A 24,602-nucleotide genomic window follows, 5' to 3' on the forward strand; every position below is an offset into this window, starting at 1 on the left:
TTGTTATGGTGAAGTTAGGATGCATGGATATCTGAATGAGTAAGTGTGTTGAAAGAGGAAGTTGTGTATAGAAGATGCATTTAAAATTGTAGCCAGAGGCCATTTGGTGTATGAGTGCCATTGCCAAATTTATTATCTTAAGCTGTGTGGTATGATGTACTAGGGTTTAAAAGCAAGAGCACAAATTGTGTTCAAGTCTCAGTCATGCCATAGGAAACTGAGTCGGGGCAATAAAACAGCCTTAACTCCATGCTCAATACCCCCAGCAGATCCTTACACACCATCGGACAGTGGCAGCTGCTTATAGAGAACCACAGCAGATGGGAGGAACACACCTTGGAAAACAAAGAATTTAGGAATCACTAGGAAGAAAGTGGCTGTCCTTTGATGGGTAAACTCCTGGGAAGTTCTTAGGGGTATTAATGTGGCACCCAGGAAATTTGGGGGTCTCCAAACAGTTCAGTTCCTGATTCCCTGGCAAGGCTTGGGCAATTTACCTTATTTGATTTCCTTTTTCTGGATGAGCTGACACATTCATAGGACCCCAAAAGATGGCACCTGGGAGAAAGGGATGTCATTTTACTTATGTTCCTATTAGACCCTTCATTATGTTTATCTGTATGATGCTCACCTTGCTTTCATATATGAAAATACAGGGGGAAAAAAACCTGCCTGGCCCATTTTTTTTGGTTTCTAAGATTTCATAAAGGTGAGAATTTTGTCTTCTACTGGTTTAAAGCCAAGCTGCTGGGACTTATTTCAAATCCTGCATGACCGTAGGCAGTCCAAGAGATGATTCATTGTTCAAACATGTATATCTATGTCTCCGCTCTCGAACTGTGTGCTTTCCTAGTGACTCTACTAAAGCCTAAATTGAAGTGTCCAAGCTACCCATCCAATCTTTTTTTTTTTTTTGGTGAGGCAATTGGGGTTAAGTGACTTGCCCAGGGTCACACAGCTAGTAAGTGTTAAGTGTCTTGAGGCCAAATTTGAACTCAAGTCCTCCTGAATCCAGGGCCAGTGTTCTATCCACTGTGCCACCTAGCTGCTTCTACCCATCCAATCTTTTTTCTTTCTTTTTTTTAGTGAGGCAATTGGGGTTAAATGACTTGCCCAGGGTCACACAGCTAGTGTTAAGTGTCTGAGGCCAGATTCTGAACTCAGGTCCTCCTGACTCCAGGGCTGGTGCTCTATCCACTGCACCACCTAGCTGCCCCTACCCATCCAATCTTACTGATGACCATTAGATTTGCATCCTGAAGCTGGTGTATGGCCTTAGGACCCTGGGCACCACCACAGAATAGCCCAAGCACCACCAAAGCTGCAGCTGAAATAAGTGAGTTCCATGTGAGATGGGCATCAGATGTACCCATGTAAAATCATCAATTTTTAGGACCCTCCCTAGTTGCCATGTTGTGGGCTCTAACAACGTGCCACTGGCACATTCTACAGATGAAGAAAGTAGATGAATTGATTGAAAGATGCATCATTCTAAGGTGGTTTGGATGGTGGGAATAAGGCTTGTCCTAGACTTGGGGCTTGATATAGGGCACCCTACAGCTGCAGTCAGGTCAAGAGAAGTGGCAAAGGACCAGTGGCAGTACAAGGTCCAAGGGACTGAGGATATTTCCTATCCTTTCATTTGAGCCCCAATCTCTATGGCATCTTTCTATAGCTATCTCAATGGGCAAATAAATAAATTGGAAAGTGGGAAGAGTTGACTAGAAATAGGGAGAAAAAATAATAAGCTGAGTGTAAGGTAAGGTTGACTTGGATGCAACTTTAGTGCCAGATTAATTTTTGCAAGTCAACTAAACTCTTTGGTCTACCTCCATCCCCTCCTAACTATTTCAAAGTATGCTATCCGGCAGTCCATCTCCAAAGTCCTGGTGGCCTATTATCAGAAATATGTGTGTGTGTGTGTGGGGGGGGGGGGCGGACAGCTAGATGGCACAATGGTAAAGCACCGGCCCTGGATTCAGGAGTACCTGAGTTCAAATCCAACCTCAGACACTTGACACTTACTAGCTGTGTGACCCTGGGCAAGTCACTTAACCCTCACTGCCCTGCAAAAAAAACAAAAACAAAAAACCAAAAAAAACAAAGAAATATGTCGACGAGGCTTCCGAGAAGGAAATCAAAGACATCCTTATCCAGTATGACCGAACTCTGCTGGTGGCTGACCCTCGTCGCTGCGAGTCCAAGAAGTTTGGTGAACCTGGAGCCCAGCTCACTACCAGAAATCCTACTGATAAGGCAACTGCTAGGATTGTGGGTCTTTTTGCAATAAATTTGGTATATGACCTTTAGAAAAAAAACAATCAAAGTATTCCTGTTTAAAATTCACAGTCAGTATGTTTTCTGACATTATGGACATACTTATCTCACTTTAAAAAAAGAGTGCCATGCAGTATCATCAACATTATGTGTTGATCAACTGTGATAGACTAGATTCTTCTCACCAATCCAACGGTACAAGAAAATTCCAAAGGACTCATGATGGAAAAGGCTCTCCAAATCCAGGGGAAAAAAAAAAAAAGGAACTGTGGAATATGGACACTGATTGGACCATACTATTTGTGCTGTTGTTTTTCTTTTTTAAGGTTTTTCCTTTTTGCTCTGATTCTTCTTGTATAACATGACTAATGCAGAAATATGTTTAATGTTATTATGTATATATAACCTATATCAGATTACCTGCTGTCTAGGGGAGGGGGGAGGGAGAAAAATCTGAAATTGGAAATCTCATCTAAACAAATGTTGAAAACTAAAATAAATTAATTAATTTAATTTTTTAAAAAAGTGCCATGTTCCATTTCTATAGACTCTACCCTGAACAGACTGTAATTCAATTCACCCAGGGGCCATAACGGGTACATCCACCCAGGGGCCATAACGGGTACCACCAACTGAACATGTATGACCGCGTACCAGCACATGTCAAAGAAGAGGAAAAGTCCTATGATATTAGGAATGGGAAGAACCTCAGAGACAATCTAGTCTAACCCCATAACCACAAATCTTACAGATGAACAGAGGAGGATTCTTTCAGAAAGGTGGAAGGAGTTGTTCCTGGCCACAAAGCTAATTAGGTATAGCTCTATGACTCAAACTCCAGTATCCTGACTCCCCAGTTCAGTATTTTCTCAGCACCAAGTTTCCTATTTCTCTCCACTGATGTCATGGGTTTAATCTGTCATCTTACACAGTAAGACATTCTAACAGTGTGCAATATCCAAACTAGTTGAGAGTAGGGATGGTTTTAATTCATTGTATGTGCATTCCAATGTCTGCTGGTGGCTGTGTATGGGTACACAGCAAGTGTTTAATAAATGCTTTTTATCTGGAGGGTTTGTTTTTGAAAGTATTCATATTTCAAATGTCTAAAACAAAAATCGAATCTGCTTTCCTTTATCTGGACAGGCTTAGTGGCCTTCCCTACCTAAAGACAGGACAGATGACCTCACCAGTCCCAAGGCACTCTGAGTCTATGAATCAAACACTTCACTGTACTGTATAGCCATGCTGGGTGTGCCTCAGTTTCTTGAAAGAACTAGTCTTACTGCTTACAGAGTATTCACCTTGCTGGATTATCTATATTAATGAAATTGCTATCCTCACTGAACCACTTTTGATTCTGAGTCCCTCTAAGGCATATACTGTCTAAATTTTAGTCAGTCAATAAGCTTTTAAGTGCCTACTATGTGCTCAACACTGTGCTAAGCACTGGGGATACAAAAAGAGGCAAAAGACAGTTCCTGCCCTCAAGGAGCTCACAATCTCATGAATTTTATCTGATGTGTTAGAAGGAGTCTCACAACTAATTTTGATATGCCATCTATCACTTTAAAAAATGACATCACATAATCAAGCAAAAATAGGTATTATAATCCCAGTTTATTGCTGAAAAAGGTCAGGCTTTCACTCAGGGAGTTTATGATAAAGTAAAGAATTTAGATGATTCTCTCTCCTAAAAGTCTATCTCAATTAGAGTAGACATTGAGTGTTTAACAGCTGTTTCATGCTAAAGGTATGAAAAGATAAATCCTAAAGTACCTCACAAAGAACCCCATACCCTGGATAACCAAATAATAACTGAAGAAGAAATCTTTGTCCCTATATCCTGTCAAGGCAGCATGACATTGTGGAAAGAATGGATTTAGAAGAGTCCCAGGAGAGTGCTATTTTCCCCCTTAGACTTTTCCCATTTCTGAATTTCCGTATTTCTATTTAAGGCACTGTCATCCTTCCAGTCTCCTAACCTTAGCATTATCCTCAATTCCTCACTCTCCTTTTACCCTACATATCCAATCAAGAAGCCAAACCTTGCCATTTCTATCTTTACAACATCTCTTGCAGCCAATTCCTTCTCTCCAGTTATGCAGCTTTGAGCTTAGTTTAAGGCCCTCATCACATCTTACCTACTAAATGGTGTCCCTGACTAAAGTCTTTCCTCACCCCAGTCCATCCCTACACGATGCTGCCAAATAATTCTCCTCAAACACAAATCTAACCATGTGACTCCCCTATACTCAATAAACTCTCGTAGCTTCCCATTGCCTCTTAAGATAAAATAGAAACTCCTGTTTGGCTTTTTTTTTTGGGGGGGGGGCGGAGGCAGGTCAATGAGGGTTAAGTGACTTGCCCAGGGTCACCCAGCTAGTAAGTGTCAAGTGTCTGAGGCTGGATTTGAACTCAGGTCCTCCTGAATCCAGGACTGGTGCTTTTATCCACTGTGCCACCTAGCTGCCCCATTCTGTTTAACTTTTAAAGTTCGATACAATAAAGCTCCAACCTATTTTTCCAAGCTTTGACATTACTCTTCTTCCTGAACACTCTAATCCATCTTAACTGGCCTACTGTTCCTCATATACAACACTCCATTCTGACACCTCCCCATATGCCTGCAGTGTACTCCCTCATCATCTCTACCTCATAAGAATCCACCTCTTCTTTTTATATGCAGCTCAAATGCCATCTTCTACATGAAGCCTTTCTTGATCCCCACAACTAATATTGCTTTCTTTCCCAAACTACTTCGTATAGATTTTGTATTTAACTTTATACTTGTACACATTTTGATATATGCTTGTTGTTCTACCATTAGAATGTAAGCCACTTGCAATTAAGGAGCTTAGTATTTGTACTTGTCGTCCTGGTGCCTGACATGTTAGGAGCTTGATGAATACTCACTGAGTGGCTGATTCCCCTTTCTCCTCCTCCCCATTGAGTCTCATCTGGTTTCTGAAGAATTCTGGATTATTCACTATAACCCACGAACAAACAAAAATCTCAGCTGTCATGCTAATGACCCTTCCGTTCTCACCCAGATACATATTGTTTAATGTGCCAGAATCATGAGACCAAAGAATTTATAGCCATTAGAGAGCTAGTCCGATAGCCTCAATTTGCTGATGAGGGAACTGAGGTCCAGGGATATGAAGGGACTGGTCCAAAGTTGCACAGGTATTAAATGACACAATTGGGATTTGAACCCAGGTCCTCGGACTCCAAATCCAATGTTCCTTCTACGGTACCATACTGAGAACCAAAAGTCTCAACACTAGAAAGACTATCCAAGGGCATTTAATCAAATTCTCAACAGGATGTGCTTATACCAATTAATACAGGTGGTTTAAAGTTTACAAATTGCTAACCTTACACGAACCCTTTATGGTATGTAGAGCCAGAGAGCTTAGGTAACTTATCCTGAGCACATGTGGTATGGAACTATTGCAAAATCAACATGTTAATATAATCTATGTCATCTTCCTCTGCACTCCCCAAACCATTAGAATATATCAACCTTATTAAATACAGTTCAGTCAGTCTTACCAAAAGAAGAAATGGAAAGATTAATCTTGCTTTAGCAAGACTTAGCAGGCCCTACAAAAGCAGGGTCCTTGTATGAATGAAATATAAACAAGGTTACCCATCAAAGAATAAGTATAAAGGAGAGATTTGAGCTCTCAAATGTTGGGGTTGGTATTTTTTCCCCTTTCAGGGATTATTCTGCCACCTACAGTTGGAAAGTTAAGTAACCGGGCATGGTAACCAAGGTATCTCTGGCTAACTTCCTAAGTGTGGTCTGAGTACATTTTTGAAGTCAGGAGAGTGAGAAGGGTCAAAAGAGGAAAGAGCCATGTAGAGTCAAGAGAATAAAAACCTACAACCTGTGAATCTTATTTTGCGGGGCTGTGGGGATGCTTTTTTGTCTTCCCTTAATAAATACTATCCACAGTGTATTTAAGTAGGGGAAAGAATGGCAAAAGGGTATCAGGCCAGGTAATGACAGTACAGCTCATGACATTTAACACTCAAGTTCCCCACTCCTGGTTTAAAGTTAATTTTTTAGAGATGGAAGGAGCTGAAGGAAATAAGGAAACATTTCAGTTCTGTCTTAGAAAGAACCTCTGGTGAGTAAAGAAAAGTCTCATGCAGTGTTCCCTAAGCTGAGAAATGCCTTGTGGAATCTGCCTCAAGTAAGGAACTGTGTTGCACACAGAGAACATGGGACTGGAACCAGAAACTGATTCTAGTCTCTGCATTACCAAAATACCTAAGAGAATCAGTACTCTGAACACCCTCTGGTGGCAGGATGTGCATATATATGGGATACAAAGAGAATGCCTAAATTCCATGTTCACAATAGATGCACCAAGAATATTCAAACAGGTGACCATCTCCAATTTCTTCCCACAGTAGGGCCAAGAAATCACCGTTTCACACAAAAGATCCAGTACAGGATTTCTTGTTCTTTTCTAAGATGAAAACAAATGGTGGCATAGTGGATTCAATATAGATTACTATGAAAAATCTGCTTGATAATGAGCTTACAAGTAGCACCATGTCCTGTCTCTGTAGGGAATGACCTGCAATTACTTTGGTGACCAAGTGGAAAGCACTGCTAGAAAACTCAGCTTTGATAGCTATCATAAATCGATACATTAGAGAAAAACAGACAAGAGAATAAAGCCGAGAAGATTCAGGGTGCTAGGTGCTCCTTTCTCTTCAGAGGAACCGGTTTTCCCTTGTGTCTCCTGTATGTTCTAGATGCTTTAAAAGGGGAGAAAGCAAACTGAAATATGGGTAAGTACAAATGTTTACTGAGTCCTTAGAACATGACAACCCAAACCACATCTACAGTAGAGGTTCTCACTGAGATCCTTTCAGGTCAAAATTATTTTCATAACAATACTAAGGTGCTTTCATTTCTTATACAGTAAATATTGGTCGATGTAACCCACATAAACAAAAACTCTTGGGGGTGGGGTGAGGGCGGAATACTGAAAAGTTTTTAAGAGTATAAAGGGATTTTGAGACCCAAAATCTTGAGACCCGCTGAACTCTTGGTTCAAAAAAGCAAAGAAAGCATTACACACTAGAAGTAAAACAAATGCTTTTATTGCACATTTATAAAATCTGCATAGTTGTATCAAGTGTTCTTCCTTCCCATCTCTTAGCCATTTATCCTTACAATTTGGTTAAAACACAATACCCAAACAGGGGACTTTAAAAAATGGTCAACTAGGAATTTTTTCCCCCACAATCCCCATACTTTAGAAAAAAAAAAAAGATAAAAATGTTCATTTGTGCTTGCATCCACCCTGGACACCTACTATTGATATCAGTAAAATATTTTCAGATGCTAGAAAATCTCTAAATGGTAAACTATCATCAAAATACTACTGTGGGTAGTCAAGCTTTAAATGCTGTTCCACATATAGTCGTCAATGCTTTTGTCTCTTTCACTGAATCAGAGCCAAGTGTGAGGTTTTCTGACTTATTTCAGAAAATTAAAAAAGGGAAAAAAATAAGGAGGCACCCTCCCTTTGTGACTTTAATCTCAGTGACACGCACAGTAACCCCATGTGCTACCCTACACCTAGAGGCCAACAGTTCTTCAACAACCCAATTTTGACATCTCCTGTCAGAACACTGGGCATGTGTTTATTCTATCTCTTGCAATTAAGAATTTTAAAGGTGTCCACTGTGCGTATTTGATAAAATAACTGGTAGCTGCTCATCTGAGTTAGACTCTGAATCACTCTTCTACTCTGCTGTCAAAAATATTTATGCCTGGAGGACATTAAAAAAAAGTGGCAAGTGGCTTAGACAAGCCCAAGCATTTTTGTGGGTACAAGAGGTGTGTGAAGTTCCTTGTAAGAAGCTGTGACCTTAGTAGTGGTTCTTGCCCCTTGTTGGAGAATAGCTTTTAAAACTCTGTACCTAAAAAGTGCAATATTGCTTTTAATCTTCTACACACACAGTACAGTTGGGTTTGGATCCAAATCTCACTTGTCCAACTATTTCCCTCCCTGAGGTGAAAACTGTAACAACATGATTCTGTGCAGCAGCTGGGTGACCAGAGACCATGCTGGGCCATGAGCAGTAGGAGGCTTACTTCACCGTCACAGCTGAAGCCCCCTGGATTGACTCCATGACTGCGGCAAACCTGCTACAGAGGTCATAGGGGGAATTGGGGCGGATGGTCGGAGGCTCTTTCAAGACTATGATTTCCGCCGAGGGGTCTAAAAGCCTGGGGAGAAACTCCCCGAGCCTTAGCTGGAGATTTTCTGTGGAGGAAGAGTTGGTGGTTAAATGGACAGCCAAAAAAGAGTAACTCTAATAGATATACAACAGACTAGTCACTCTACTGTGAGATCTCCAAAGAGCCAGTGAGGTACCTAACAAGACAAGCATGGAGTCAAAGCTCCAAGTGCTTTTGGCTTTTTGGAAGGGAGCATTTGGCTCTCTGAAATTAAGTAACAACCACCTTGGACCAACTTCAAAGCAAAAACTTGTTTCCCAACCATAAAAGAACCAGAACTCATTGCTTCCCCCTCCTCTGCCCCCAGAAAAACATTCCTGTTTTACAACCAGTCTTAAAGACCAGATCCCTCATTATTCATTTTGTAGTTTGATGGAGTTGGTATTCTGTACCACAAAATGATTAAAATGTATCATTGTGTATTCATTTACACAGATGACCCTAAGTAAAGCTATATCATGTATGGTTTGAATAAAACCTGAAGGCATGGCAAAAAAAATAGTCATTATAATTCATAAAAAGATACTTCCATATAATTGATGAGGTCAATTCAATGCCTTTGACATTTACTAAAATAGCATCCTACTGGGTGAGCCTTTCCTTTCCATATACCAGTCTTCCCCTACTTCTGCTGAAGATGGCAAGATTTCTGCCTTCTCTCGCTCTTTTTTTTTTTTTTTTTTGCGGGGCAATTGGGGTTAAGTAACTTGCCCAGGGTCACACAGCTAGTAAGTGTTAAGTGTCTGAGGCCAAATTTGAACTCAGGTCCTCCTGAATCCAGGGCCAGTGCTCAATCCACTGTGCCACCTAGTTGCCCCCTGCCTTCTCTTTAAAACTCCAAGATAGATTTAGGGAAAGTCAGTCTCTTTACTACTTTTTTGTTTTCTTGAACTCATCACAGTAGGAACTCATTTAAGTTCTTAACTTCAGAGTAACGAATCCAGACACAGACACTTGTAAGCTCAGAGGCCAAACTCATGTATTATATTTTGGTATTCTTTACAGCTGATATATGGGACATTTAATTCACAGTACTGCTAAATTTCAGGGGAGTTCAGACCCTGGCAATTACGTACTTGAAAAGAAACCAGTATTCTTGCCAAGGGGGAACTAAGGTCATCTCAATGACTTTTGGAAGCCTCAACTGCTTCAAGAAATCATATGAAGAGCTAAAAACAACCTACCAGCAATATCCTGCCCAAGGTAAGAGCACCAGTGGTTCCTCATGATCTCAATAGCAGCCAAGTCATCCTTTGAGATGTCATTATTTATGATGAGATGAATGCAAGGAATGATCAACTCATTCATGACATTGATGCCTTCAGTCACATTGAGCTCCTCATTGGTTTCAAACAGAGAAGCTGCCATACTGTTCAGTTTCTACAGTTAAAAGAGAAGACAGGAAGAAGTTAAACAGTTATGAAGAAAAGTCTAAACTGCTTCTTCAAGGCCTCAGATCATCAAATGTATTGCACATAGAGAAAAGGTACTACCCTCGTAGTCTGGAAGGCTCAAGCAGACAAACGTTTACATTCAAAACTTGAGAAAAATGATTGTGCTTCTTGATAAATTCAGATATACCAGTTCAATAAAGACCTGTATCTCAACTCCAACGTGTTCAAAAAGTAGCTACACTGGATTCAAAGATTCAAGTAAAACCAAAAAGTTCAATGGAGGGATAGATCTCACCATTTAATACCATCTTTTAATTAACAAGGTAGTGGCAGAAGAAAGGCTGAACTTCATGTTGAGGAAAAATCTGCCAAGGTACTAGAAAACCCAAGTGAGCTGGGAGCAAGCAGTTAGCAACCGTTTTCAGATTTCTCTTAACAACAAGCACCTGTTGAGGAAAAGTGACATGTTTCTCTATAGCTGCTTAACTCAAAAGAAGCCTGGATTGGAAATGCATCTTTTATGCCAAGTGACACAGGCAGAGCAGCAAGACTAATTTAAAATTTAATGATTCCTCTAGTGCAATGATTCTCACTTTTTTTGGTCCTAGGACCCATTAAAATTTTTTTTTCCATTTTCTTTTTCTTAAGTTTTACTGATATGTTTTACTTTTTACATCACCATATATTATTGCCTTAATCTTTCTCCCTTCCAGGAAGGCCATCCCACATAACAGTATTTTTTAAAGGAAGAGGAAATAGCATAATTGCTCCACAGATCAAAAAGTCTGAAAGTATATATGATGTGCAACACTTGTGGGCCTCCTACCTCTACAAAGGGGACCCCATTACACTCTTACAAATGATACCTCAAATAGTTTTGTTAAATAGGTTTTATCTATTAATATTTACTAAATTAGAAATGAAAATACCTTAGTATTATTATGATTAAAAGTTTTGACCCTGAGGACCCCCCTCCCCCTCCCCAAAAGGTGCTGAGAACTCCTAGTGCTCTCAGGATCACACTTTGAGAGTTCTTGCTTTATTTAGTCCAATGTCTACTATCTTGACTGGGCTGTTAAGGTAGACATCTAAAAATAAGAAGTAGCGCAGTAGCCCAATCAATCCTTTTAGTCATTTCAATAAATTGTCAGTATGTCAACAAGCATTTATTAATCACTTATGTGCCAAGCATTGTGCAAAGCACTGGGGATGCAAAAAAGAGTCAGAATCAGGAGAACATTATGGACAAAGACAGCAATATTATTTGATGAAGAACTGTGAATGACTTAACTATTCTTAGCAATACAATGATCCAAGACAATCCCAAAGGACTAATGATGAAGCATACTATCCACCTCCAAAGAAAGAACTGATATTGACTGAACATAGTCTGACGCATACTATTTTTCACTTTCTTTCATTTTTTTCTTTTAAGTTTTATTATGCAAAATGACTAATATACTAATGTTTTATGTAATTACACATTTATAACCTATATCTGATTGCTTGCCTGCTTCAGGGAAAGGAGAGGGGAGGGAGGGAAGGACGGATAGAATTTGGAATTCAAAACATTAAATAAAAATGTTTTATTATTTTTAAAAAAACAAATAGAGAATTCTATATTTGATCTTGGAGGTAAAAAAGAGTCACTGGCTGGAGTTGGCTGAATAGAGAAGACAACATGATCAAGCCTACACTTTAAGGTCAAGTTGACAGTAGAATGGATTGGAGTGGAGAGAGACTTGAGGCAGGACAACCCACCAACTGACTATTGCAACAGATCAGGCATGAAGTAATGAGGGCCTGCACCAGGATGGTGGTAGTATATGAGGAGAAAGGGGAGCCTATTCCAGAGATGTTATGAAAGTAGAAATTACTAGACTTGTCAAATGACTGGATACAGGGAGGTAAGAATGAGGAGCTGCAGATGACACCTAGGTTGTAAGTCTGGGTGACAGAGGATGGTGGTACATTTGATAGTAACAGGTAAGTGAGGAAGAGGGGAGGATTTTGAAGGGAAAGATAACAAGTTCAGTTTTGGATATGTCTGAAAGACATCTAGTTGGAAATATCCAATAGAGAGTTGTGAGAAGACTGGGAAAGAAGTTAGGGCTAGACAAATAGATGGATGAATCATCTACATAAAGATGATAATTGAAACTATGGGAGCTGATGAGATCACCAAGTAAAATAGAATAGAGGGAGAAAAGAAGAGGGCCCACCAATGGTTAAAGAGGCAGCCAAGGAGATTAGAAAAGGAGAGATGGGACATGTAAAAGACCCAGGAGAAAGCAATGTCATGAAACCCTAGGGAGAAGAGAGTATCAAGGAGAAGAGGGTGAAAAATAGTGTCAAAGGATGCAGAGGTCAAGAAAGATGGGGACCAAGAAAAGGCCATTAAATTAATAGCTCTGAATGTGCTCTCGTCTTAGGTACAGAGGGGAGATGGAAAAGCAAGTCTGAATACATAAAAATAAATTGCTTCTTCTGTAGAGAGAATCTTGAGAGAGTCTAAAATGTATCAGAAAGATAATTATTATTTTATAATACATTTTTTTTTTTTGCTACAGGGAACAGAAACGTGTAAACTAAAAAAAAAAAAATCTCAAAGCCTCACAACCAACAATATACAAACCAGAAGGCATTTTCTTCGATATAAAGCGATCACTGATTCCTCCACTCCTCTGCTAGGCCCTTTCATAAGCAGGGCTGCATTACTCTGGTATGCATACACCAAGTAGGAAAGAGCTTCATGGCACCTAGAAGGTGATGGAGAACTAATGATTGAAATGCTCAATGTCCCCATATCTAACACTTAAACTTTACAACAATTCAGATAAATGACCAGTTTTTGGTTTGGGTTTTTTTTGGGAGAAGGGGGGTTGTGGCAAGGAGAAGTAGAGTATTACGAAGGGAAGCAACATGGAGTAAAAGGAAATAACACTGGACTAAGAGTCAAGAGACCTGGTTCCTGGTTCTGGCTCTGCCACTAAGCAGTTATAACCTTAAGAAAATCACTATAGCTTAGTTTTCTCATCTGTAAAAGGAAGGACTTTGGTGATTTCTAAGGTCTTATCCAGATATAGCAGTTATGATTTGCTTTCTAAGTTTACTCTGAGATGTATCACAGCTAGATTGATGAGTCAATAAAGGCAAAGTGCACCCAGCCTTATCTATCATTAGGTGAGGAATGAGAAGAGAGGGCATTTGTGACATGTTGTCTGAGTTACTTCTGAAGTCCAGAATTAAGACACCAAAGGTGCCCGTGTCACCTGGAATAGGGAAGAGATGTAGAGTTGATAGGTATGGAATTCATGAATGAGGAGTCAAAGTATCACTATCATCAATCAATCAGCAAGTATTTATTAGGAGCCTACTTCATGCTGGGCACTGTGCTAGGTGCTAGGAGTACAAGTTAAAAGAATGCTAAACAAAAAGCAAACATACTTCCCATTCTGATAGAGCTCCAGGCCCGTCAAAAGATACACAGATACTTTTCTAAACAAGCTGTAATCTTCATGCCATTTCTGTAAAAGGAAATAAATATCAATAACCTTTTAAATCACCAGGAGATCATTTCTGTAATTTCCAGTGTGTAACAGCAAAAAACCAAACCAAACCCCAAAAAACCCCCTCCAAACAAAAATCATCAGATTCAGAAGAAAGTTTCATTTCAGCATTGGGCTTTTTATTTCCTGTTACTCCCACTGATGACACCTTGAAAGGGGGTTCAATTCACCTTAGCGATGTAAATTTTAGCAATGAAAATGGCCTTAGAGGTCATCTAGTCCAGCGCCCACAGTCACTCCAGCTCCTCAATTTGATAAATGAAGAAAATGAGGCTTCATATAAAATTAAATGACACATCTAATGTTACACAGCTAGTTTGCAGCAGACCTTCAGATTTTATTTGCTTAATTTTCAATATCTGAGGTAAGCACATCCAGGACTCAAGAGTGGATTTTTAAATTTTGGCATAGACCCATCCAGCTGCAGGGAAGATGGCAGGATGTAAGAGCTCCTAGTTATCCGTAAAATACTCATTCAGCTTTAGCTAATCAAAGGAAAAGAGTAATATATAACTGGATGTTTCAATGCAGTGGCCAAATCAAGTAAATCTCAGGCAAAGTTTATTCTTTAGTTGAATGGAATTACCTCCAGAGTACAGAATTGAGAGCTAAAGTGAAATTAAGATTTCTTTGTGGGTCACCATCTAAAAAACAAATGAACTTATATATAAGCTCATTACAAAAAAATGATTTAAATAACAGCATGTTTTATTTATTAATGCTTTAACATTTTACAGCTCATCAGAAGCCTCTTGTGAGAAATCTAGACCATAAAACTGAATTCAGGCTCATAGAAGTTATAAGTTAACAGAAGTGCTGTTCTGTCAGGAAAAATAACCAAATTCTATAAAACCTAAGAAATCTAGTCTAACCAACTAACTTTATTAATGAGGAAATAAAGGGGCAGCTAAGTGGCGCAGTGCATAAAGCACCGGCCCTGGATTCAGCAGTACCTGAGTTCAAATCCAACCTCAGACACTTGATACTTACTAGCTGTGTGACCCTGGGCAAGTCACTTAACCCTCATTGCCCCACCAAAAAACAAAAACCAGAAAGAAAAAAAAAATGAGGAAATAAAGACTCAGAGAGATAAAATGAGCTTGCCCAAGGGCCCACAGCAGTAAATGGCAGAGATGGGACAAGAGCTGCTATTTCCTACCCCTTCAGTGAAAACTTAAACATTTCACCTGGGAAACCACATGGATTAAAAAACAGATCACTTAGAGGGAGCATGGGGTCCTTTCTGAGTTCAGATCAGATCTGCCTGGTTTACCACTAAGAGCATTTAATGTTCTTCACCTTGTATTCTTCCATATTCATGTCATCTGGGCCAATCTCCTTTAGTTTAGCTTGAGCCACCTTCATGATACTAATTGATCTGTTTTGACAGAGAACACAGAGAAATGAGAAAGTACAAACTAGCCAGCCACTCCAAGGAGAAGGTACAAGTTACCTGAAGGAGCAGGTGGTGCTTCTCCTGTGCATGCTCTCACCTTTCATCATAGCTGAGGTTTTTATCTGCAAACTGTTCCAGAAGAGTCCGCTCCACCACTCGTTTTGGAGCCTCATTTTGGAAAAAGTACACAAGGACATGTTGGAGCCGAGGGTCACTGTGAGGAGTTGGGGTCTCTTTGGCCAGCTGATATAGCCTGGAATACTCTTCATGGAATGCCTGCCAAAACAGGACAGGCTTTTAGGAGACTGTCCCCCACAGATCTGAGCACAAAAATGTGAACCCAATGGACCAGGGTTTCTTGTGAATAAAGAATAGATTAACCATGAATGATCATAAATGTAACAATGTTAAGTATGAAATGTGTAAGCTATTTGATTTTGGAAGGGCATAATAAAGAAAAATAAGTATAATTCTCAAGCAGCATCAAACAAGTATTCTAGGAAACTCATTTTTTTCACAAAGTTCTCTGAATAGCAAATGTTTGGTTTAATATACTTTGGGGCAAGCAATGGTGTTCCAAGGTTTCTTTTAAAAAATGTTATTATTTATGCTTCAATTTTACCCACATCCATTAAGAAATTTTGCCGGTTACCCACCTAAACATCAATACACCAAAGACCCACAATGTGCATTAATGGAAGAGGAATTTTGAGTTCAACCCAACTATAACTTATTATCTTAGAGGGTTGTCTGAGGCACCAAGAGGCCAAATTACTTGTGATTTTCCCCAGTTACATAACTTGTATGTATCAGGGTCACATGTGAATGCAGATCCTCTTGACTACAAGTCTAACATTACTATCCACTGTGCCACTCACTACTCTACATCCATCAAATTATTTAAAAATGTCAAGGTGTGAAAAACAATCTATTTCATAGATCAAACAAATGGATTTCCCTTAAGATTGAACATAGTGTGGCACTGGTTCAATCAGTAGCTTTAATGAAGCTACATTAATGCAAGTAAAGGAAAGATCATTATCTTCTGTTAGCCTGATCATTAGTTGGACAGAGAAGGTAGAAAGACATTGGTAATTAGAAGTTCATCTGCTTTATACTACTGTATAAACACCATACCAGTTGAATGTTAAAGGTTAGAATTAAAAAGCAGAGATACCTTAATAAGCCCTGCTTCAGACCCATCTCGATCAAAGGCCTGACGGGCTTTAGCTATGGCCAGGATGACCCCCTGCATGGCGGGGCTCAGCATCACCTGGCACAAGAAGGCACAAAACAAAGAAAGAAAGAGGGCAGGAGAAAAGTTCAAAAGAATGCTTGTACAAGAAGCTGAACCTGAATCGAAGCAGAGCAATTTAACTGGTATCTACTACAAGTTTCACACACAATTGCCATATGCATATAGCATCCCTGTCATGCACTGCCCCCATCCCTTCACACAATGTCAAGCCTCTGCCAAAGTCACACTAGCTATATCTATGGACGCCCTCTAATTTAGAAGGGCAAGTGAAGACGAATAGTACTAAAAATATTCCCCAACAGAGCATTGTTAGAGAATCAGACAAAATTATAGCTTCACAGAGGGAAAGTATCTGAGGCAACCATTCCAGTTTGGTACTGAAAGTCTGGGTAAGCATTGTGAAGACTTCAAGATTACAAAGTCCAATAAGAAAAACAGATCATTTACAACAACCTGGAGACTAATGGGAGGCTACACAAAAGATGTCTCTGTAAAATAAAACCCAATCCTTCCAAAGTTTAGGGAAAAAAACCACAACATAAAAACCTCCACTTGCAAGATAATGGAAATTTGAGGCCTAGAATTGTGTATCTGAGTGCAGTTTTGATGGAAAAGGAGATCAGAGATGAGTATCATGGGATTCTTTGTCCTTCCTCTGACTTCAGAAAACACCTACAGTTTACATATGCATCCTCCTTTTGTTTTGGATACTGGACATCTGGGGGAAAATCAAGTTTTGACCGCTGGAGGAATAACACTATCACCAAGAACAAAGATCCCTCCTTCAACAGGATTTCTGTCCAAGACAATGTTATCAAATTCTCTCTATGAAAAAGCTATCAAGATTATGTAGGGGACTTGAATAAATACCCATCCATGGTCTGATGTACTTAAGAAGACATGTAAGTAAAGAAGGAAGATGGAAACCAGCTATTTCAGTTATAACTGGATGTTATGATTTTTGGTTATTATTATTATTATTATTACAAGGGCAAAAGTAGTTTGGTCCTCTTTCTGTACCTGCTACCCTGAGGAAAGGTAACTTCCATTCTTTCTAAAATCCTTCCAAAAAAACCCACACTCAGCCACACAAGAACAGAAATGTAGTAAGACTAAGGAGAGACAACATCTAAGTCCTGCACTCATCTCGTGTACCTCCTCATCATATCCATCTGCATCAGATCTAACCAGAATCTTTCCCACAGTGGGAATCTCGACTTCAGAGACCTGAGAATTAGGCTGGCCAGCAGACTCAGTCCCATTAGCCTCTTGGAGCTGCTCTGACTGATCTGCAGGGTTTGTTTCCTGGGGGTTGGCCTTCTTGGGCTCAGCTTCCTTAAGCTGTGGCAGCAGAAAAGGGAGAAAAAGAATGAGAAAAAACAGAAGGGAAGATGGTGGAGGGGTTAAGGATGGCAGAGAGATGAATTTACAGGTATATGAGGAAACAAAAGTCTTAACTTATAAAAAAGCAGGATTGTGCTAGACAACACCAAGAAGTGCAGCAGGGATGCATTTCTGATACACACTTACCTCTGACAGAGCTGCTTCCACGCCACTTTTCTCATAGGCATATGCTGTGTTGGCAATAGCCTGCGCTGTCTGGTCCTTTGCAATTACAGCATGCTCAGATGACAAACACCGAACACCATGGGAAGGGGTCAGGGATGGCTCTGATGAGGAATTTATACAAAGGTATAAGCACTAGATAACAAATTAAGTCAAGAAGCCTTTTGAAAAAACCAAGGAGGACCAGAACCTAGTTTAATAATCCACTTCCCAACCCTTCCTACATCTGAACAGATGTCCCCCTGAGAACTAGTGATGAGGAAATGATTTACTTCAGTCTCTATGGTTCAATTTTTTAAAGGTACTCAACACTGTAGTCATACTTCTCAAGAAATCACAAGATCTTCCTACAGGCAATCATGAAGCAGAAATCCCCTTTTGAAAATAGCATAGTTAACAGAGAAATGCAACCATAGAAGACCTGAATACTTGGTCTTTTGCTAGCATTTCTCTTTCAGAGACTATACTCTGGTACTGGGAATTTTATACTTAATGCAGTTAACGTTAGAGAAGGAAAAGTCATCTCTCTGTAGCCCTTAAGCCATATGAAGTTCATCATCTTTGAACTATCCAACTGTGAAAGGGCATCAAATTGCCTGTGGCACCACTCAGTTTACTGACAGTCAAAGGTCCCACTTACAGCATTGGACTGTCAAGTGTTACAATATGGCTGGTACGAACAATTTTCTTAGGCACCTTGTGAAGTGTCTGAGAAATCCTGTGACTCGGAGGTGGTGGAGGATTCGATCTGAGGGATCTTGCAGGATTGTTGCTCCTCCCATTCCTCAACTTCCTGCTCAAATCTCCAGTTATCTTCTTGGATATAATGCTTAAGTTCTACAGACAAGGCTTCCACCTCTTTCAGCATCTGATCTGGTTCAGTTGCTGCTGCATCTGAAGGAAACCAAAATGAAAGCAGCATGACATAGCTTACCAACAAGAGAAGGGTATCTTATTTGCAGGAAACAGCAAACTGTACGGGGGAAGAGAAAAGAGTAAACTAATTTTTTTTCCTTTTAACTACAAAATTTAAAAAGAAACCCAACAGAAACAGTATCAATCACATGGTATCAGTTCTGAGAATTTACTCCATTTGTCACTAATATCACCAAGCAAAGTGATGAAAGGAGAAGGGCTTGGAATAGGTGCCCTGGGCAGGCAAGGTAGTGAGAATATTATAGACACTAGGGCTCAAGAAACTATTAGGTTATCCTATAGTTCGTGACCAGAGCTTCCATGCTGAAAGGTTTCACTACTTAAACCAGTGCTATGTAGGTCAAAATGTTTATATTAAAATAATCAAAGATTATGTAATGACTATTCACACTTAAAGCCCAAGAGGTTATTTATGTTGCTTTCAATTTGAGACAAGTTCTACCAGAAAGTAAATTAATACAATGGCCAGAGACTAAACAATTACAAACTCACCAAAACCCAAACATGGTAAATGATGTCACCAAGGACCCATAGGATCTTATGTCTAGAGTTGGAAGGGACCTCAGAAGCCATCTAGTCTAAGCCCTTCAGTTTTGAGACAAAGAAATTGAAGCCCAGAGAAATTAAATAACTTGCCCAGGGTAGGATTCAAACTAAGATCCTGACTCCAGACATGCTGTTTTCTTACCATGCAGCATGTAATGTGAAAAAAGCCTACAGGGAAACAACTCCCTCTAGCTGCTACTGGCTGGTCTTTGAAACAAGCAGAAAGTTTGTTTTATTTGCTTCCATAATATCAAAATAAATCATGCGTGTAATTACAAAGCTCAGTCTCCTTTTCTAGATCGTCATCCAAGTCATATTTGTGAACCATAGGTGATGTTAACCATAGGTGAGCCATTTTCTCTTCCCTGTGTGGACACCATTTCACTTGGTGATCTTATCTGCTCCCATGGTTTCAACTATCATGTCTATTCAGTTGATCCTGAAATCTTTTTTTCCCGTCTGATTGCCAGTGAGATATCAACAGGAACCACCAATCTCCTTGTCACCAAGGCTCACAACCGGAGGTATCGTTCTTCACCCCCCACTCTCTTTCAAACCTCCCATCCTCCACTAAAAGTGAGCTTCCTCAAGTGAAAGTTTGACCATGTTACCCTCCCCATGCAATAAGCTCCAGTGATTCTCTTTTACTTCTAGGATCACATAGAAAATTCTCTATTTGGCTTTTAAAGACCTTCACAATCTGGCCCCTTCTTACCTTTCTGGTCTTCTTACTCCTTATAGCCCTCAATCTAGTGATACTGGCCTCCCTGCTGTTCCTCTCACAAGATGTCCCATCCCCTACTCTGAGAGACTATTGCCTATGCCCAGAACTCTCTTCCCTCCTCATGGGCCCTCTGGCTTCCTTTCAAGGCTCAGCTGAATTCCCATTTTCTACATGAAGTCTTTTCCAATCTTCCTTAATACCAGTGCATCCCTCTGTTGATCTCCAATTTATCTTCTATAGAACTTTTGTACACAGTGATTTGCATGACTGAGCTCCTTTAGAGCAGGATTCCTTTTCACTTCTGAAGTGTTTAGCACAATGTCTGGCACATAGTAGGCATTTAATAAATGGCTGCTGACTTCATTTAATACACTAACAGATGTGAGGAGTTATTTAGATAATACTTCTTATCAGTAGCTCTTTTTGTCTTTTTTCTGTAATTGTGATTACTAAGACCCGTTGATTTCTGTCAGTGCCCATCATCACCACCCTTCACATTGTTTTTATACAGAAAGGCCAATATGAAGCTTAAGCAAAATAGTCCCCACATATGTACAGTATATGATAAGTTCCTAGCACATGTAGGAAAACAAATATCTCTTGTGATCTTAAAAGTGAAATGTTCATCACAATAAGACTTTGTCAGATAGTGCAGTAAAGGAGACCACAGGCCAAGCCTGTTCCCTTCCCCTAGGCAACACAACTTACTGCAATTTGCTGACAGGCATTAGTTACCTGCAGTGAAGTGGGGCAGCTTGTCATTAATGTACATCAGGCAGTAAGCACTAACATTTCTCAGGCCTCCATAGGAGTCCCTCTCAAGTTCTTCCCAGGAAGATTCAGTCACAGAGATGTCATTGTACTTGAGCCAAATATTTCGGGGGCGATTATAGATGTAGGCCCAGTAATGTCCAGCATTTGCTTGTCCTTCATGAACCAGAACTGCATGCAAGCGATAAGGCACCTGAAAAGCAAAAGACAGACTTCTGGGTAATTTTAGGCAGATACTTCATAGTCTTTTGGCAAGATTATTCACATCCAAAGAGACATTCCTAGTTGCTAGACACGTTCCTTAATGTTTCAACACAGAAGTCACATTTACCTATCTTCTTGGCTAAAAACAACAGAAGCAACGACAAAACAAAATAGTCTATTCTCCTGGAATATCCAAAATGGAAGATCTAACTTAGATCTGTCTACTGCTATTAATTACTGTGAACTTTGGCCTTTATTCTCAGAACACAGGACATTCTAGGAAAACTCCTGAGAAGAGACACATAGCAAATTCAGTTGCTGTCTTGATCCTGTCCCTCTTTTTCAGGTTGCCAGGGCTCAGGTTATTATACTTCATTCTAAGTCAACTATCCAAGCTCTGAATTTCTTCTGCAGTAGAGGGGAAAACCCTCACATTCAAACAGCATAGAATCCTTACAATCTGTGGGACTACAGTAATGCTCCTTCACTGAAGCCCTCCACTAATCCTTTGTCATGTTAGGGGAGTGACCTGGAATTATTGGAAGATGATGTCAGGGCACTGTGAGCTCCCAAGGTCCTACCTACCTAGAGTTTAAGTGTAGACTCAGTAGGTCTGTTGTTTAAAGATCAGCATAATTGGGTTTAGAAAGGCACAAAGGCTGGCTATCAAGTAACTAGTATTTCTGGCAGATCAAATCATTAAACTATGCATTAAAAACATGTCAGTGCAGAGAGTATATGCACACTGGTAAAATTACTCATCTTTTCATATATTTAGGTAAGTATAATCATGCTAAGGCCAAGTGTTTAAAGAGATTAACAGAGAACCAAATGAAGTTTCATTCTAGTGATTCAATGAATTGCCAAATTTAAGGAGTCATTAATATAGTGTGAAGAACTATCTGTGGGAAAAGTGAAAATGGATATCCCTAAACACATGTACTCACGTCTAAAGCCATACAAGCTCTGCAAACACTACTAAGTTCCCCGGTAGGAGAAGTATTCCTTTAACAGAAAAAAATATAGGGGTGGGGGGGGGAAAGGAAGGGTTTTTTCCCCTTCCATGTCCAGATTGTAAGCTAATACTTTAAAGGTAGTGAATAAAGTGGTGAAAACAAAATGTAGTTATGACAGTCTTTTAAAATGAATTTTACTTGAGGTCTCATTTCATGAGAGAAGTCAAAGTATATAATGCTTGCCAGCAATCCTTTATGTGTTTTAGATTAATACCATATGATTGAACTGATATCAATTTTGAAACATACACTTACAAATAAGAAACACATTAATAAATCTTTTTGTAGCTGCCAAATGCACCAAGTTCTCACATAGTCTTATTATTTCATTTAGTCTTATCCTACCTGGTGAAGAAGGGGATCAGAGTACATTTGCTCAATGGTGTGGGTAGTATTTGCAATGCAGTTCTTTAGATCTATTGAAATAAAAGACATAATTCAACACACAAGGTAAAAAATCGTTCATTCCATCTCATATCAATTGCATCATTTTTTTCTATGAAGACAGTGGTTAGTTATCCATAATCTGGGTTTTTTCCACCCAAACTGCTCTCCCAAAGTTACCCATGGTCTCTTAATTGACAAAACCAATGGCCTTTTGTCAATCCTCATCTTTTCAGACCTCTCTACGGGCTGTTGATCACCCTCTTTTCTTTCAAACTGGTTCTCTTCCACCTATCTGATTTTCTCAGTCTCCTTCATGGGATCTTCATCCAGGTTACAGTCACTAACCATGGGTGATACCCAAGACTCTATACTGGACCATCTTCTCTGCCTCCTGTATACTATTTCACTTGGTGACCTCAGCAGTTCACATGGTTTCAACTATCCTATCCATTCAGTTGATTCTGACATCTCTCTCTCCAGTCCCAACTTCTCTTCTGATTGCTGGTCTTACATCTTCAACTGCTCATTGGATATCTTGAACTGAATGCCTCATAGACATCTTCAACTCAACCCGTCAAAAAACTAAACCCATCTTTCTCCCCCACCCCTAACCCTTCCCGTCTTCCTCACTTCATATTTTCTATTGAGGATGCCACCATCCTCCCTGTAACCAAGGGTCATCCTTCCCTCCTGGCTGTCTCTCAACTCTCTTAACCCCATCCAATCAATTGTCCAATCCTGTCGTTTCTACTTTCATAACATTTCTCCTATCTGCCCCCTTCTTTCCTCTGAAACTCCCAGCACTTTGGTACAGGCCCTCTTCACCTCACACCTGGACTAGCCTCCTGGCTAATCTCTCTGAATCAAGTCTCTTCCCATTTCAGTCCATCTTCCACTTGGTTTGTCAAACTGATCTTCCTAAAGTACAAGTCTGACCATGTTACCCTCCTTAGTTTATAAATTCCAGTGATTTCCTTTTACCTCCAGGATTTAATATAAAATTCTCTATGTGGCTTTTAAAGATCTTTAACATTTGGGCCCTTCCTACCTTTCTAGTTTTCTTAGTCCTTACTCCCTTTTACATACTCTGAGATCCAGTGACACTGGCCCTCTTGCTGATACTTATGCTAGACACCCCATCTCCAGATTCTGGGTGGGGTTTTTTTGGTGAGGCAATTGGGGTTAAGTGACTTGCCCAGGGTCACACAGCTAGTAAGTGTCAAGTGTCTGAGGCTGGATTTGAACTCGGGTCCTCCTGAATCCAGGGCCAGTGCTCTAGCCACTGTGCCACCTAGCTGCCCCGATTCTGGGTGTTTTTACTGGGTGTTCTGCATTTCTGGAATTTTCTCCTCACTTCTACCTTCTGATTTCCTTGGCTTCCTTCAAGTCTTAACTAAAAATCTTGCCTCCTTAAAGAAGCCTTTCTAAATCCCATTTTACGCTAGTGCCTTCCTTCTGCTGATTATCTCCAATTTATCCTGTATATCTTATTTGCCCATAACTATTTGCAAGTTGTCTCCCCATTAGATTGTAAGTTCCAGATCAGGAACTGTCTTTTACCCCTTTTTGTATCCCCACTGCTTAACAAAGTACCTGGCACATAGTAGGAACTTAATAAATGCTTGCTATCTAACTAGGTTCTGCCTATATTGCTTCCACTGACTGGAAATCTCCCTGAATCTCGAGGTGATCAAGTATCATTACAAATCTGGGAGACATTTTTGAATGAGACCTTTTTTAAAACAATTTGAGAGATTTCACAATCAAAGTACAAAATAAAAACCAGCCCAACTTAAAATGCAGAGAGAAAACATCTTTGAATAACTTAAGTTGTTTAACTTTAAAAATTCTTATTTAAAATATACTAAATCTAGAAAGAAACTGCAGAATAAGAGGGGTTAGGTGTAGTTATGACAATAAAAATTATGCAGTAAAGACAATGGCATAGATAAGAAGTCTATCTTAGATGGAAGACCCCCAATTATCTTCTTCTAACCTAACTTAAAAAAATTTAAAACAGTAAAAAGTAACTGCTTAACAAGATGCAAAACATTAAACCTTGTATATCTTGTTCAATCTCACTCCTCCACCTTTGAAGACAGGTCTTAAGAAAGTTCATTTCCTCTTCAGTGATTGTTCGTGGAGCTGGGTGCTCAGGCATTTTAGATGAAGGTCGGGAAGATGTAAATGGTTTATTTATCAGATCAGTTTGTAGTAAATTATCTTTTTCCAAAGAGGATGGAGGAACTTCAACTTTGCCAGAATATTCTTCTGCTCTAATACT

At 39.7% G+C, this 24,602-nt stretch overlaps 1 protein-coding gene across 6 annotated transcripts in view; it reads right to left on the reverse strand.

Annotated features, from left to right (window-relative positions):
- Positions 1-7,403: 7,403 nt before the first annotated feature.
- LOC122750868 (ubiquitin carboxyl-terminal hydrolase 28) overlaps positions 7,404-24,602 on the reverse strand; it is a 70,962-nt gene continuing 53,763 nt past the window's right edge. For 2 of the 6 annotated variants that reach the window (XM_043997709.1, XM_043997708.1), the window contains exons 14-26: positions 24,377-24,600; positions 22,277-22,347; positions 20,676-20,904; positions 18,431-18,628; positions 17,699-17,838; positions 17,324-17,509; positions 16,088-16,183; positions 15,008-15,186; positions 14,814-14,892; positions 13,393-13,472; positions 12,581-12,704; positions 9,736-9,931; positions 7,404-8,576 (exon numbers count right to left, since the gene is read on the reverse strand). In XM_043997709.1, coding sequence (XP_043853644.1) covers positions 8,401-8,576; positions 9,736-9,931; positions 12,581-12,704; positions 13,393-13,472; positions 14,814-14,892; positions 15,008-15,186; positions 16,088-16,183; positions 17,324-17,509; positions 17,699-17,838; positions 18,431-18,628; positions 20,676-20,904; positions 22,277-22,347; positions 24,377-24,600 — 1,978 coding nt within the window. In that variant the 3' untranslated portion in view covers positions 7,404-8,400. Of the gene's footprint in view, positions 8,577-9,735; positions 9,932-12,580; positions 12,705-13,392; positions 13,473-14,813; positions 14,893-15,007; positions 15,187-16,087; positions 16,184-17,323; positions 17,510-17,698; positions 17,839-18,430; positions 18,629-20,675; positions 20,905-22,276; positions 22,348-24,376; positions 24,601-24,602 lie in introns of those variants that run through there. The other 4 variants (XM_043997710.1, XM_043997711.1, XM_043997712.1 and 1 more) reach the window with 4 other exon arrangements.

The sequence above is a fragment of the Dromiciops gliroides genome, chromosome 3 (assembly GCF_019393635.1).
Source record: "Dromiciops gliroides isolate mDroGli1 chromosome 3, mDroGli1.pri, whole genome shotgun sequence".
In the NCBI taxonomy this organism is placed as follows: domain Eukaryota; kingdom Metazoa; phylum Chordata; class Mammalia; order Microbiotheria; family Microbiotheriidae; genus Dromiciops; species Dromiciops gliroides.